Source organism: Castor canadensis, chromosome 12, assembly GCF_047511655.1.
Source record: "Castor canadensis chromosome 12, mCasCan1.hap1v2, whole genome shotgun sequence".
NCBI classification, from domain to species: domain Eukaryota; kingdom Metazoa; phylum Chordata; class Mammalia; order Rodentia; family Castoridae; genus Castor; species Castor canadensis.
The window spans coordinates 89,515,451-89,532,885 of NC_133397.1; the positions used below are offsets into that span (position 1 = coordinate 89,515,451).

General features: G+C 36.8%; 1 protein-coding gene across 3 annotated transcripts in view; it reads left to right on the forward strand.

Annotated features, from left to right (window-relative positions):
- Positions 1 to 1,816: 1,816 nt before the first annotated feature.
- The window catches only part of Tmem182 (transmembrane protein 182), a 56,655-nt gene continuing 41,036 nt past the window's right edge, over positions 1,817 to 17,435 (forward strand). For 2 of the 3 annotated variants that reach the window (XM_074050460.1, XM_020157390.2), the window contains exons 1-3: positions 1,817 to 2,092; positions 2,329 to 2,428; positions 4,046 to 4,144. In XM_074050460.1, the coding sequence (XP_073906561.1) occupies positions 1,961 to 2,092; positions 2,329 to 2,428; positions 4,046 to 4,144 (331 nt within the window). In that variant the 5' untranslated portion in view covers positions 1,817 to 1,960. Of the gene's footprint in view, positions 2,093 to 2,112; positions 2,220 to 2,328; positions 2,429 to 4,045; positions 4,145 to 17,435 lie in introns of those variants that run through there. The other variant, XM_074050461.1, reaches the window with a different exon arrangement.

Here is a 17,435-nt window from a genome sequence, read left to right on the forward strand (position 1 = left end):
ATATAATTACTTACTATTCTTTTATCGTATAAGAATGGAAGCTCTGTGAAAAATACCCTAAAATGGTTATGACGTAGCCTTCTTGGGGAGGCAGTGAGGAGTGTATCACACAAGAACCATAAATTATAATATGAAACTAAGGTTAAAACTGTCACTAGAGAGGAAATTCTGGAAGTTAGAGTTAAAGCTGGTATTTTACCATTTGTCCATTGCCTTAGAACTGTGCAAGTTCCAAAGTGAAGAATGGAGCACTCAAGTTACCTGAGAATACCTCCTCACTGAGGTTATAGAACTTGCTCTACTCACTGTCACCACCTTGGGACACAGCATGGTGTCTGTCTCAGGGCAGAAAAGTAATGCACCTTCTATAAATATGTGTCAAATCTAGATTCATAGTGCTCTAATGTTAAAAATAATAGTAGTGCTCTGTAAAAAGTGCAACTTCTTTGTTGCATTCAGAAATTTCCATCTCAGAGGACTGGGGGCATGACTCAAGTGGTAAAGCACCTGCCTAGTAAGCTCAAGTCCCTGGACTCAAACTCCAGCACTACCAAAATAAATTAATTTCCTTCCCAGGCTGGATGTGGTGGTACACACCTGTAATCCAGCTACTTGGGAGGTGGAGACAGGAGGACCAAGGTTCAAGGACAGTCTGGCAAAAGTTAGTGAGACCCTATCTCAAAAAGAAGCCAGGTGTGATGGCACATACCTATGGTCCTCAAAAAAAAAAAGATCCATCTTCAGGATTTATCTCTCAAAAAAAATCCACCCTCACAATTTATCCCACCCAACAAAAGAAGAGGCAAAGGAAGCTGGTAGAGTTGAGGGGCCTCATTAGAAGGTTAAGTAGTCCATGTTAATGTTGAGAAACATTAAGACAATAACCAAATGTTCAGTGTGAGAATATAAATAGCACAGATACTTCAAAAATATTCTCTGGCATATTTAGTGGCATAATCAAACATGAAAACAAAACAAACAAATGGACTACAAAAAAGATAAGTCTTGAAGAAAATGTAGATTTGTTTCTATTGTGCAGTCTGTATGGGCATTAAGAATGACTCACATTTTAGGGAAGTTAGTTATTCACAGTGAAGATAAAAGAAAGAGTGGACCAGGTCCTTTCATCTTAATCTAGAAAACAATGTTTTTGAGACTTTCATCCATTCACTTTTAGGATGATTACTTGGAATTACTTGTAAAGATCTTTAAGCTGCTGTAGAACATACTATTTTTACGTAACGAGTGTAGGCTGCATGAAGTACCTTTTTATGCTTACAAGAATTGCATTACCATAGATATTCTTGACCTTTCAAGTGTACGTTTGAATTTCTAAGTTATATACCTGAACCAAAATATTATTTTCAACTCCCAAAAATGTCCACAAGGAATTAAGATAGGAGGTTAATTATAACTTCAATTATATTCCAGAGAAGTATCTACAGTTCTTTATAGTTGTGGTTTATTTATCTTCAAATAGTCTCAAGTGTCTTTGAGGCTGTCCTAGCTATTCTAGACTAAGAGCAGTTTGTTCAGACTTGAGGTTTAGGGCCAATACTGTCAATGACTTCATAACCATTCTCTCTTCTTTCCGCTTCTATGGATTACCCAATCCCAACAGCAATAATGATAATCTGAGGCAGCTCCCAATATGCCTCTTTATAGTCAGGGGAAGGTCAGCTATTTTTTGATCCCCATGGGAGAAAGACAGTGTCTCAATCAGTTTCTTAAAATAGTCAGTCATTCTCAGCTGCTGGGCTGGAGTCCCTCCAGGGGAGAGCAAAGGGAATACGAATCCACTGGCCAGTGTAAGTGAGAAGCCACCAAAACCTGAGCTAAGACAGGCCTCTCAACAAGATCTTGTCAACTCAAAAATCATATTCATTTTTTGTTGCTGTTGAGAAGCTAATTGTCATTTTACATTTTTTGTTTTATTTAAAAGGAAACCAGTGGGTTGAAAATGAGACTAAATATCGCTATCTTCTTTGGGGCTATCTTCGGTGCTTTGGGAGTTTTACTGTTTTTGGTGGCTTTTGGATCAGATTATTGGCTTCTTGCGACTGAAGTAGGGAAGTGTTCAGGTGAACAGAATGTGCGTTTCTTCTTCAAAATATTGATGTGCTTGGTAGTGATGAGGACAGCCTTCTGCCTCCTCTTGAAATAAGAGAATAGCAGTGGGGTGTCTATTCGTCATAGAAGGAATGTATAGGAAGCTACAGGTCATCATTGTTGGGATAAAAGACATTTATTTAAAAATTTCCTGGATGTAGTAATTTTGATTACATTCCTTGGGCTGATGGCAAGTTCTTTCATTTGTCTTCTGTGCAGCTAGAGAATGTTACTTTCCACCATGAAGGATTCTTTTGGAGGTGTTGGTTTAATGGGATTTTGGAAGAGAATGACTCCAACATCTGGAAGTTCTGGTACAGTAAGTGCAACTTGGCTTTATTTTGCCCCTTGTCCTCTGAAACAAAAATTAAACAGTTTCTTATTTAGTACAGATCACTTGTAATAGTATTGCCTTCTTTTCTGTAAAATCTCGATACCATGTCTTCAAAATTATTATGAAATCTGTAAAAATAATTATTTTACCTTCTACCATGGTATAGGAATTTGAATATTTACAGCAAAACTTAGGTATCTGCTATTTCCCTACTTGTGCTTAAAATACACTGTCTCTAACAAACAAAGCAGATAGCGTCTATTGAATTTTCTTTTCAACTGTCTATTATTTCTGTGTTGCTAACAAGTGTTCTTTTTTGGCTGTAAAGTCTTGAAATCTCAAGTGTAAAAAATCCAGAACTAGAGATATTATTTTATATTCATAGCTTCAAAGTTTAAAAAAATCCTTTTTGTGTAATGAAACTTAATTACCAGCAGTAGCAGATGAAAGCTTTTTTATTTGGGCTTTACCCAAGTTTGTAGGCAGTATCAAGAAACGCCTTGCTTTTGATGTTTGTATTCTGGTATAGAAACTTTAATGTTCTCGTTTGAAGTTAAATAACTTTATAAGACTATGATACATTATTTCAGCTGTATTAATCTTTGAAAATCAACTCACTGAAAATAGGTAGTAATCATTTTATTGTCTCCAACAATGAAAGAACTATTTATTGGCCTAAAGCTTAATGAAGGTTAAAATGATTAGTTTTCTTATTAAATACTCCTGTGAAAAATCAAAATATGTATTTACACAGTAGTCAAGATTATGGACTATGTAGTAAGAATGTAAGGCCTCCGAAGACTTAAACAAGCTGATGGCAAGTTGCCATATGGAAAGGGAACAAAGTAGTGAAAAAGGAGCATTTTTGAGAAGGACACTTGGAAGACCATCTTATATTACATTTTGGGTTGGAGAAGTAGGTATACAAGTTGCCAATGGAAATTATTTAGACAGGTAAAATGGAATAAGTCAGACTGCAAGAGGAAGATTTTGTCAAAGACTTAGAGAAAAGGAAAATGTTTTACTATGCCTTAAAGTGTACATAATGAAAATTTTAAGTTTTCTGACAACATAAAAGTTCTTGTGGCTTCTTCTGATCCTAAAATTTTATTTGAATCATTAACTTTAATGTCTTTTCAGTGAAAATAAAGTGAATATAGAAGAAATGCTCCATTAATTGGAGTTTGTCAAAGTTATAACTGGGTTTATTAGATTTTTAAAACAATTATTTTTGAATACAAACTGTGTGCTAAGCATTATGTTAGGGAATGGAAGATTCTTGAAAATAAATGAAACATCATGCCTTCAATTTTAAGGTCATACTAAAGACATTTGCATTTATTCTATCAGATTATATCATATAGCTAGATGTTCTATCTAGCTAGATATATAGCTATGTTCATATAGCTAGATGTTCTAGCTAGTCCTCTGTGCTTTTCCATAAGAAGTTTTGTCCCTCATATCACAATTTTCCAAATTTGTTGGTGGAACCAGCAGTTTATTCTTATATACCCCATGGGCTCCCGCATTTCTGTTGCATTAAGAATGAGTCATCATTGAGCTGCTTAGTAATAAAAACCATTGCTTTGCTCTTCTTCCTAGCCAATCAGCCACCATCCAAGAACTGCACACATGCTTACCTGTCCCCATACCCCTTCATGAGAGGCGAGCCTAACTCCACTTCCTATGACTCTGCAGTTAGTAAGTACCCCATCCTTCAAGTGCCTCTGAAAGGGACTTATCTTTCTTCAGGATGCCTGCTGCAAAATTTCTGTGGACAATTAAAAATAATTTGACACCTGTAATTCCAATATTTTATCAGATATTAATCTTTAAAAATTTTTTAACCCATAATTTATAAGTTTAATAGAACTTTGACCTAAAAAGTAGTTATTGTGATACACTTGCTGCTTATAAAAATAATATTTTTAAAAATGTGTTTTTAGATATGAAGATATTTTCTATATGAGCTGCTTCCTAAGGCTTAACTGACCTAAAACCAGTCTTATAACTGAAAGCATTATAATATACATACTACTTTAAAAACTTTTTGCCAGATTTACACATGAGAATATGATTATTCTTCTTTATTCATACAAAATGACTGAACTCTGTTGAATGTGATATCCTATAAAAGAAGGAAAATTGGACAGTATTAACTGGAAGTCATAGTAAAAATAAGCTTTCAATAACTAAAACCAAGGGATTTATATAGGCTATTAATGCCAAAGAGAATGCTAAAAGTATTTTTTTCAAAAGGAATAGCTAATATGTTTAATTCTCAGAGTAAACTTGCATTATTCAGATTTTTTCAGATAAAGAGATCCAATAGAATATATACATATGTGTGTGTGTGTGTGTGTGTGTGTGTATACTTGAGTCTCTGATATAAAACAGCATAGCATTTCCATAGAACCTACAAACATCCCCCTGTGTACTTTAAATCAATTCTAGATTACTTTTAATATTTAATACAATGAAATAGTTGCTGTGCTGTGTTGTTTAGGGAATAATGACAAGAATAAAAAGTGTGTACATATAGAACCCACAGACATGAATAGCTGATCTGATACATATATATATATGTGTGTGTGTGTGTGTGTGTGTGTACACACATATGTATATGTGTCTGTGTATATCTATCATCTATGTATCTATCCATTGAGATTGAGGGTGGGAGGAGAGGTTAGCTTTCTAGCTTTCTAACTGTTGAGAGGTTAATTTTAAAGATTTGGCTAACATGACTGTGGGGCCTAGCAAGTCTAAAATCTGTTGAGCAAGCTGGCAGGCTAGAGATAAAGATACGAGGTGATGTTGCAGCCTTGAATCTGAAGGCAGGAAGCTCCAATAGAATTTTTATGTTGTAGCCTAGTGACTGAATTCTTTCTTCCTTTGGAAACCTGTCTTTGCTCTTAAGGCCTACAACTAATTGAATGAGGCCCACCCACATTGTGGAGAGTACTCTGCTTTACTCAAAGCTAACTGCTTGTAAGTGCCAAAGAATACCCTCACAGAAGCATCTAGCTTTGTGTTTGACACAATCACTGGGCACAATAGTCTAACCAAGTTGACACAGAATATTAACTGTCTCAGAACTTAACAAATCCTTACATAATTTATCTATTTTTCATCTTTCTGGCAAATATCCATTTCCAAACATTATAATCTTGTTTTATGTTTATCAAAGAACATAGCATGCCTTTATCACATTAATATTACACTTTATGGAGCAGGTGTGGGTCTGGATAGGAAAAGAGATGAGATGACCTATAGCTGTGGTTATCCACCCAGAAAACTTGGGCTCAAAGGACTGTGGTTATTGGCCTTAAAAACGTGTGTGGTGTGGCTGGTCTGTCCCATTGAAAAATGCACAAGGCATCTCACTCAACATTTGTTAGAGCCTTTGTGTTGGGCCAAGTGGTATCTATACACAATGGAATTTTATGCAGCCATGAAGAAGAACGAAATGTTATCATTCGCTGGTAAATGGATGGAATTGGAGAACATCATTCTGAGTGAGGTTAGCCTGGCCCAAAAGACCAAAAATCGTATGTTCTCCCTCATATGTGGACATTAGATCAAGGGCAAACACAACAAGGGGATTGGACTATGAGCACATGATAAAAGCGAGAGCACACAAGGGAGGGGTGAGGATAGGTAAGACACCTAAAAAACTAGCTAGCATTTGTTGCCCTTAATGCAGAGAAACTAAAGCAGATACCTTAAAGCAACTGAGGCCAATAGGAAAAGGAGACCAGGAACTAGAGAAAAGGTTAGATTAAAAAGAATTAACCTAGAAGGTAACACCCACGCACAGGAAATCAATGTGAGTCAATGCCCTGTATAGCTATCCTTATCTCAACCAGCAAAACCCCTTGTTCCTTCCTATTATTGCTTATACTCTCTCTACAACAAAATTAGAGATAAGGGCAAAATAGTTTCTGCTGGGTATTGAGGGGGGGAGCGGGAGGGGGTGGAGTGGGTGGTAAGGGAGGGGGTGGGGGCAGGGGGGAGAAATAAACCAAGCCTTGTATGCACATATGAATAATAAAAGAAAAATGAAAAAAAAAAAAAAAGTGTGGATGCGCTTACTGTCGGAGGAGACGTGGAAAGAGCAGAACAAATTATTTTGGTTTACAGAAAAGTTATAAAGAAGGTGTCCCTTCCCCAACATTATTACTTTCATAAAAATAAGCTAAGAAGTATTACACGGTGGAATTTCCGGAAGATTAGGTAGTTGCATTAATATCAGCATTGTTGTTATTAATTTTCTGTGGTCCTTCAATGAGAAGGACCCCATATATTTAAAAAGGAATCTACATATTTGAATGTTTGCACCTCCAGGAGATAGTGGAGAACAAGAAAAAAAGGTAACATAATCTATGCATAATAATTATGATGGAGATGGATAGTAACTGCATGTCAGAGAAATTATACTGCAATTACACTTAGAATTATTATGTAGCACTGCATATAATTAGTGTGTCAGTTTTTGGATCTAGTGACAAAACCATTTCCAATTTTTTTTTAAATTATCAAACTCTTCTTTTGGCACACATATTATAACTCCTTATTCACTTTAAGCAACTTTATCAAACACTTTGAATAAGAATGGCCAAGATGTGTAAAGATAGGTCCTACAATGGAAATGGCCCATGAGTTTCATTTATCTTCATAAGAATGACATCTTATAAAGGTATCTAATGTTTGTGGGATTTAAGTTTTTCTTTATTTGTTTCCTGTATCCAAGAGAATGGAGTAGCTTTCATCAAAAGTATTCTACCTGAATTTTCTGTATGTATTTCTGACTTAGTGAGACTACATAGTCTTCACAAGACCCTAGAACTACTATTTAGCTCTATGTAGCTTCAAAATTTTCAACCATTATACACTTATCAAGTTGTTTTCAGTAAATTGAAAGTGTTATTTATAAAATCTGCTGTGTGGTGATCTGGAAAGTTGTTGGTAAAATGATTTTGTATTCACCTGAGTTTTAACAATAACAATTGGCCAATGTCAAATGCAGTGAAAGTAGTACAACGAATGAATGATATGTGATTATTTTTGGAGTGACTCTTAGAATCATAGGACATTACTGATGACATTACAGACTGAGGCTTTGAGAAATGATAGAACTATGTTTTCATAGAGCTGATTGTTGGCAGAATTAATGCAAAGACCCAGGTCTCTGGTCTGTTTTACTGATAAGCTTATAGACTACAATGAATGAAAGGGCTGATAGTAGTGCTTACTCTTAAGAAGTGCGTATTTTCTATTTGTGTCTCAACCAAAAAACAAATTAAATCTCTACTTTCTGTCTAAACCTGACCCGTGTGTATAGTCAGTTCTAATTCAATATTTCCTTTAACTTTTTAACTCTCAAATTCAATTATTCTCAAATCTAGTTATTTGAAAGATTACTCAAGCCTAGTGAGAGTGGCCCAGTTCTGAGAGCTGTTTTTGAGATAGGCTTGCACAGTTTGATTTTCATTAAACAGATCCATTACCTTTTGACATCTGTCAGAGTTTAGATTTTCTGGCTTGTTTCTTGGGCATGTTCTGTCATAGTTCACTCATTTAATAATGACATGCTGATATAAATTAATTTCCAAGATGATTCCAACCCTGAGTGAATTAATTTTTTGTTTCTTGGTGTCCACATATTCTGACCCCCCCCAACATATTGAAATGTGTTATACTTAGCTGTAATTGTTTACCTTGATTCCCTCAATTCTTCCAACTCCCTTATTGCATAGAATATATGCAATATTTATAATATCGTATTTATATCCCTAGAACAAAGGATAGTGCCTTTCAATTGGGAGATGCTTAAAAATTTGTGCAGATTGACTTTTTTTTTCTTTTACAAAAATTACTTTTATGATTTTCAGCAATAAGCCATTTTAACTTTGTTTATTAGGTGGAAACAATTTAAAACTGAATGGCATTCTTGAGATTCTTCTTATACTTTGACAGTGTTGGGGATTGAACCCAGGACTTCACACATGCAAAGCATGCATTCTCCCACAGAGGTTTATCCCCAGACCCAATTTTTTATTAAGCAGCATATATTGAACTTAATTTCATCTTTTCTTGGTGAATTACAATAAAAAGGCACATAAAGGCTGGCCACTATGACCTTCAAGTTCTGCAGATTTTGTATCTGTTGCAAGCCTCACAGCTTTCGCATATGCCATGACCCTCCTCAAATGCTGTTCCCCTCTTCCCACCCACTCCTCCTTCCATTTCTCCAACAAAGCAGGTTTATCCTTCTAGCTAGTTCAAATTTTAGTCTTTTGAGGAAACCTTCCTTGCTATCCCTTACCCCACTAATACATGGACTGGGCCCGGTTCTCCTTCACAAAATCACAGTTTAATTTGATAATTCACGCCACACATTTTAATTTTTTACTTGTATAATTATTTTATTCTTGTATTTTCTTTTCATTTCAACTCTAATCTCTGTGACAGTGGGGTCTTGTCTCACCATTTTATTATATCCACCCTATACTAAATGCACAATGAATATTTCGGGGGGCAGCCCATTATCACACTATAAGTGTGACATGGATAATGATACCTAAGTAGCTATTGATGTGTTAGAATTCATGAACTCTTTACTAAATGGACCTAGATGCTCTTAAAACTTTTTGCATGCTTTTTGTTTTTGCCTGTCAGCAGTCCTTTATTGTCAATCTAGTATTATTTTCCAGTCTTTCCACTTTTTCTACTTTTATAGAAAGTGTAAGCTGAAGTGAATGATGTGAGACTAGCATCAGGATGACAGCTGGGTCAAGTATTTGTCAGCAAAGAGTTAGGCTGCAAGTAACAAAACAAATAGCTATAAATAAGGACTATTTTTTTCATATAAAGAGGCCAGAGGCAGCTTCTATGATGATCCTGTAAAGGATCCAGGCTCTTTCAACCTTTTCTTTTCTCATTCTTGGCAAGTTGGCATTTTTCATGTTTCACTAACTTCAGCAAGGCAAAAGGGTGCCTAGAATTTGGCATAGGTTTCTGCCAGTGCTTTAGTCTTTAGAGGGCTGTCACATGTCCTTTAGGCTGGTACGTGGAGCTTTTGGCTTTCTAGCCACTGAAGTAGACAAGTAGGGAGAAAAGCTGAGAGGGAGTGTTGAATGGATCAACTGAAAGAATTCACCTCGGGGGGATCAGCATCATAGTCCTGTCTGAAAATCACTAGAGGTGGAATGAGGTTGTGAAAGAAAAAGCAAAATGGAATTATAGATTTAACTAATATTTGATGAGTTAAGATGTGAAACTTGGTACCAAACTAAAGAAAGATGGAGTCATCTAGGAAGACAAAGAAATTTCCTTTGGAAGAAAGTATAATTCAATTTAAACAGCATGCATGAAAAAGCAATATGATTACTTATTTCCAAGCAATAACATTATTTTAGTATTTTTCTGGTCTTTTTATATTCATAGATTAAATCATTACAAATCCCAATTTATATCTTGCTTTTCTATATTTCTGTTAGCATACATTTCTTAATGTTTTTAATTAATGGTTTCTCAAATTTTATGTTAGCTGCTACCTCAAGGTTAAAAATAATTCTATGATGTAACTTTTTAAATTCTTTGCATTAATTCTTCAAGTTATATTTACAGAAGTGTGAAGGGTGAATCAAAAGACAGAAATGTGTTTTCTTTGATGTCTTTATCTTGCTGCTGTACCCAGGTGCTTGCCAACAGGTACTGAACTGAGAATTGATTTTAAGCTAGAAAATTTAGTAAGGAAGACAGAATATGAGAGTTAAGAGGAGGAGGAGGCATGCTTAGAAGAAGAGGAGGGGCTTTTGTCTGGGTTTAGGCATACTAAATTTGAGTCTATGATGGAATACCAGTGTGAAGTAATTCAACAAGTAGCCTGATGTACAAAAGTGGTTTTCCAGAAAGGCATTAATTAGTACAGCAGATGCAGACAAGCAAATGCAGAGGTGATTTTTTTATATCAAATATCATTCAGAAAATACTCACAGGAAAGAATATGGTAAAATATCAATTATACTTAGGGCAAGGAGGAAAGAATCAAAGGCAGCCCACAAAAAGAGTAAGGAAGAAGCATGGATAACAAGTTCAGGAGCAGCTTAGCGCATTGTCAGAAGAGCCAGCCAAGAGGAGAGCCCTGAGAAGAAGGCAGTGGTCCCTAATGACAAATGCTGAATGAATGAGAATGAGAAGTGACAGGAAGTTATCAAATCAGATGCTGCAGATGCAAAAGTTCAGGTGATTCTAACAGCTCCTCTCCTCCAAGGCCTCCCCTGGAGGAGCCTTTTCCAGGGATGTCCTTCCACCTTAGACTTACACACTCTACTGATTCCACCACAGAGTTCAGACTTCTGCTCTGTAGCACATTCCAGCGCACTGACCATTTTCTTAGACTGAACATGAGGGTTCTATTCCTGGCAAAGCCCTTCCTTCCCCAGGGAACTTACTCCTTTTTCCTCCACATTCTGTCGCCTGAAGTTCCTCTTGAGAGCCAAGCCCCACTGTAGGCTTCTTCTCCTTTCTCTTCTCCCAAGAGAAGAGGTCAGGATCTGAGACCCTCACATAGGGGTGGAGTCACAGAATGCTGTGAATGTGAAACCTCATACTGGGACATTCAGGGCATGAGCAGTGAGAAAGCTGAGACCTTCGCTGTTAACCAACACAGGGCTTGGAATAGCTACCTAGACAGTCCTTACAAATGCAAACCCATGCACGTGCATACACACACACACATTTTACTTTTACTACAAAGTACAAGGCAAAATAAAATCTACAATTAAATGTCTTTGTAGCGTAGAAATGAACTGAGATTTGGTTCTATTGTTATAAAAATAAATACTTAAGGAGTTCAGGAAACCCAGGGCCCTGCCCTTGGTGTCTAATAATCTCATTGGATGCTTCCCCCTTCTGCCATTATAGATTGATTTTCTGGTGTAACTGGATCTTATTTATCCCCTTTTTTGGTATGTTCGTTAGTAATTCTGGATATTGTTCTAAATTTACCAAATATTTTAGAAACACTTCTGCTTTGGCTGTGCAGAGAAAGTATGCACTGCAAAACTTGATAGAAAATGCAATCTAATCACTTTTCTTCATGCATGCCAAGTATCTAAATACTCAGAAATGCATTGTCAACTTAATTTTCCTGCTATTAGTTCAAATAATTGGGATCACACAGCCATGATGACATATGCAACAGGATATTACAGGGGTATCTGTGATACCTGATTAGCAGCTGATTTTTCATGTGGGACCTCAGAGCAGACTCCATTGTTGTTCAGGTGTGCATATCACCCTTGCAGCCCCACACTGAGCTTCCCCACACCAGAATAAATGAGGGTGGAGTCAGTCGTGCATTTTCAGGGCTGAACATCAAAGTTAGAGAGTGTTATTTTGTTTTCTCTACAGTTTACTCCTAGGCTTCTCAGAATCAATTTCCAATTTATGGAATGTCCTTCCAACAACAGGAGGTAATTGCTTTCTACAATTAAGACTGTGTGGTTACTCACAGCAGTGTGGCCTGGCTTTCTCTTGGGGAGGACAAGTTCCCACCTCTGTGGAGACTTCTGGTGTATCTATGAACATGCCTACCACACTTAGAAGTGGAATTCTCCTCTCATTATGGGAGTATTCCCAAGCTATGGAGCTAGGCTCCTCAGCCTTGGTGCTTAATTACATTGTGACCTAGAAAATTTTTTGTTTCCCAGAATGTTCTGTGCATTGAAGGGTATGTAGCAGTACCCCTAGATTCTACCGACAAGTCTCCTATAACAAGGCCTCTGTTGTGGCAACAAAAATGTCCCCAGACATTGACTGATGTGCAGGGCGTATAGGTGATGGTTGGCACAAAAACTGTTCACTGAGGATACTCCTGGGTCCTTCAAGACATCTCTTCCCAACACTACTGACTCAGGGTCCTAGCTCTTTGGCATTACAGTTGGCCTTCAGTGTCTATGGTAAAGTGGTTCTTGGATTCCCCACAGATACCCAAATCCATGGATTGCTCAAGTCCCTTATACAAACTGCATGCATCCTCCTGTATCCTTTAAATAATTTCTAGATGACTTATAATACCTGAAACAATGGAAATGTTGTGTAAATACTTGGTATATTATTTTCATTGCAGATATAGTTTTTTCCCCCAGAATATATTTGATCTACACATGGTTAATCCTTGGAAAATTGACTGTATATTCAACCCACCTACAGTCTCTGCTCAACTCCAGTCCTGGGCCAGAAATCATATTGTAATGGTTACTTTACTTCTGCTTCCTTTCATGCAGAATATTCAAACCTAAAAGGACCAAGGAGCTCATCTAGGCATCTCTTGTCTTTAAACATTATTGCTTCTGAACCTAGCTTTGTGAACATTGCTTAAAAGACAGTATCAACCAGACTTATTGAAAAATAATTAGATGGGTGCTAATAATTAGCTGGATATTAATAATCCTAGCTAGTTGGGAGGTCAAGACTGGGATATCATGGTTTGAGGGCAGCCTAGGAAAAAAAGTTCACGAGACTCTATCTGAACCAACTGCTGGAAATGGTAGTGATTGCCTGCCCTCCCAGCTATAGTGGGAGGAATGAAACAGGAGTATTGTGGTCCAGGCTGGTCTAGGGAATAAGCTAGACCTTATCTCAAAAATAACCAAGGCAAAAAGGTCTGGAGGCATGGCTCAAGTGGTGCAGCACTTGACTAGTAAGCACAAAATCCCTGAATTCAAACCCCAGTACTGCCAAAAAAAATTATTGAGTGCCTACTGTATGCCAGGAATTGCTCTGGATGCTTCAGGATTGACCGTGCTCTTGTGGAGCGTGTGATGCAGTAGGAAGGCACAAAAACATGTACAAGAAAAACCTCCCCATGAAACAAACAAAAACAGTAACCAGTCAAGTCCTTGGAGAAAAGTAAAAGATTGTGGGGTGTGGGGAGGATCTCAGTGCTGGGCAGGATGGAGAGAGTGACCTAGTGAGTGATGTCTGTTTTGAGTGGGCCAGCCTGAGTTTGAGTGGGCTCTGCTCTGTAGCTGAGCCTCATGTGCAGGTTCATCTCTGCCTCTTTTGGGGCCTAAATAGATGCTGCACAGAGAGTGCTAAGCATGGGGACTGGTTTGGAATTAGGTTCTGTGAGTGATACAAGCTGGGATTTCAGTCTGCCTTCATCCCCTGGCGCAACCACTTTGGCTAAGAGCTGAGCGGGCTTCTTAGTCTCAGCAAACTGGTTTGTAAAAGGGACATAAGAAAAATAACAACATGAAGTTGTTATAAAAATGAGAAGAGGTCATAATACAAGTTCTTCACAAAGTGGTTACCACGTTGTTGGTATTCAATAAATGTCAGCTATTCCTATGATGCTATACCAATTTAGATCACCCAGATTAAGCCATCATCAGGCCATATTTGTTCATCAAATCTTTTCCTCAGTGAAATACTTCCTGTCTTACTCTCTGAAGAGTGTGCGTGTGTGTGTGTAGTTTCTGACATAGAATAACACCTTAAAAATAAATGTTTATTGCTATTATCATTTTCACCATAATCCTAGTACATGATGGTGTAATAAATTGTCAACTATAATGGCAGACTTGCCACTCTTTATCTGGTAATAGTGATGGAAATTCATTCAAAAGTACTTATTGAGCACATATTGTATGCCAAAAATTTTTTGTGAGTCTGGGGAACCATAGTGAATAGAACATAAAATCCTTGCTTTTGAGGGGCTGTCATTCTAGTGAGGGGAGTTGGATGGAGAAGGTTAAATGTGTCAGTGACAGTACCTTGAATAAGGACAGATTCTCTGGAGAGGCATAAAAGAGGGCACGCAGCTGGAAGCAGATGGGTCTGAGTGGCGGGATGGAAGGGGCATAATAACTGTAATGTAGTCAGAAGAAAACAAGTCTGTGAGAAAGTGACTTCTGAGTAGAGACCAGAAGAAAGTGAGGGACTGAGCCACATGACACCTGTAAGAAGGGTGTTCCTGATAAGAGGGGCCATAAGATGCCAAGGCCTAGAGACCAAGATCTAACCTGTTGGGTGTACAGGACAGGAGCAAACCAGCCAACTGAGAGAAAGAGAGAGAGACAAAGGGACAGAGAGAGACACAGAGAGAGAAGAAATTATCATCAGATGGAGTGAGTGCTGTAAGGATGTTGGCTAAGACTCTGAGATGACAGAGGGTTTCTATCCAATTTATATGTAAAGTGATCTGCCAGTTTAATACATTGTTAAACAGTAGGAAGTAAAGGGTGAAATCAGGGACCCAGTTAGGATTTTGCTGTACTCCAGATGGCCAAGCCAGAAACGTGACATTAGTGTAATGTGTATGTATAGATCATTGGCATTTACAACATGAATAGACTTTTGTGGTGTGATCACCATACCCACAATCAAGATACAGGTCTCCCTCCTGTTACTCTTTTGTATTCACCCACAGGTCTCCCTCCTGATACCCTTTTGTATTCACCCACAGGTCTCCCTTCTGATACCCTTTTGTATTCACTTCTTCTCCACCCTCCACTCACCAGTCCCAACTCTTAACAGCCATTAATCTATATCCATGACTGACTTTGTCATTTCAAGAAAATTACATAATAGATCCATACAGAATGTGACCTTCTGAGACTTCCTTTTTGCTTAAACATATGTGCTTAAGATCTACCCAACGTGTGTATGCTAATAGTTTCCTTCTTTTCATTGCTGTGTTTGTTTAGTCACTTACTATAGGGTATCTTGATTGTTTCTGGGTTGGGTTATTAAAAAAGACTGTGTACTGTTTTGTGTGAATATAACTTTTCGTTTAGATGGATAAATGCCCAGAAGTACAATTGCTTGGTCATATAGTAAGTGAATGTTTAGGTCTCTAAAAATCTGTCAAACTATTTGCTATACCATTTTACATTCCTACTGGCAATGAATGAGAGATCTAGTTTCTCTATTTGCCCACCAGCATTTGTTATTGTCAATAGTTTTTATTTCAGTCATTCTGATAGATATTTAAATATCTCAATTTGGTCTAAACTCTCATTTCCTCAGTGTCTAGTGATGTAAACCTCTGTTTATATGCTTAATTGCCCTCCACACATCCTCAACAGTGAAATGTCTTTTTGTGTTTTGCCCTCATTTTCTGCCGGGATTATTTGCCTTTTACTGTTGAGTGTTGGAAGTACTTTATAATTCTAAATATAAATTATTTATTAGATATTTATTTTATCAATTTCTCCCATTTTATGTTGTTTTTCATCATCTTAAAGGGGACTTTTGCTGCATAAAAGTTGTGAAATTTGATAAAGTTTACATTACTTGTTTTAAAAAAAAACAGATTATGATTTTCTTTGCTAATCTTTAGACCTTGAAGATTTTCTTTCATATTTTCATCTAAACTTTTTAAAATTTAACATTTTATTAGCATATATTAGTTGTATATGAGGGGTTTCCTTGTGAGATTTCCATATATGCTTGCAATGTACCTTGGTTAGGAGCATCCTCACTATAATTCTTCCTAATCCCCTCCCCCCACTTAAAAGGTTTCATTGTTCTATTAGTTATAAATATATAAAGTACATCAACCACGTTCATGTTCCTTTACCCTCTCCAGTCACCCTTTCCTCTCCCACCAGTGTCCATCCTCTAACAGGACTCGTTTTATAATCCTCTCCTTCATTTTTAAATATATGTTCATTGTTATGGCCCTGTGATTCAGAATTAATTCTGTGATACATTTTGAGTTAATTTTTAAATAAGGTATGAGACATAATTTTTTGGCAGTGTATATTCAGTTCTAGTACATTTTATTGAAAATATTGACCTTACACCATTGGATGCCTTTTGGATCTATGTCAAAAATTAATTGATCATAGTTGTATGGGATATTTTCTGAATTCTGTTTCTCTGACAGTATCTGTTGATTAATGTATCTGTGTATCTATTTCTGTGCCAGCACTACCTAGAAATTATCACCTGGACTGTTTTAGCCATATTATAAGTACTCAGAGTGCATAGAAATTTCATTTACTTTTTTCTTTTTTCAAAATTGTCTTCCTTATTCTATATCCCTTGAATTTCCATATAAATAAAAATATTATTTTCTGTATATCCACGAAAGTTTTTGCTGAGATTTTGATAGGCATTAAACCTGTGTATCAATTGATGAAGAACTGAAATATTTACTATGTTGATGATAAAAGCGAGAGCACACAAGGGAGGGGTGAGGATAGGTAAGACACCTAAAAAGTTAACTAGCATTTGTTGCCCTTAACACAGAGAAACTAAAGCAGATACCTTAAATGCAACTGAGGCCAACAGGAAAAGGGGAACAGGTACTAGAGAAAAGATTAGATCAAAAAGAATTAACCTAGAAGGTAACACCCACGCACAGGAAATTAATGTGAGTCAATGCTCTGTATAGCTATCCTTATCTCAACCAGCAAAAACCCTTGTCCCTTCCTGTTATTGCTTATACTCTCTCTACAACAAAATTAGAAATAAGGGCAAAATAGTTTCTGCTGGGTATTGAGGGGGTGGGGGGGAGAGGGAGGGGGCGGAGTGGATGGTAAGGGAGGGGGTGGGGGCAGGGGGGAGAAATGAACCAAGCCTTGTATGCACATATGAATAATAAAAGAAAAAATAAATAAATAAATAAATATTAAAAGTAAAAAAGAAAAAAAATGAAATATTTACTATGTTGAATCTTTGAATCTGTGAATAGAACATAAACGTCCATTTATGTAGCTTTTCTTTGATTTCTTAAATCAGCATTTTATAGTTTTCAACATACAAGTACTATGTGTGTTTTGTTACATTTACATCTCATTAATTCATTTTTGAGCAATTATAGATGTTTAATGTGTTTCATGTGTTAGCTGCTAGTATATAGAAATTTAATTGATTATAAAATATTAACAGACTGCTTTTAGAATAGCTTTATGTTTCCAGAAAAATCAAGTGGAAAGTACAAGAAGTTCTTTCTTATCACCTATACAGTTTATCC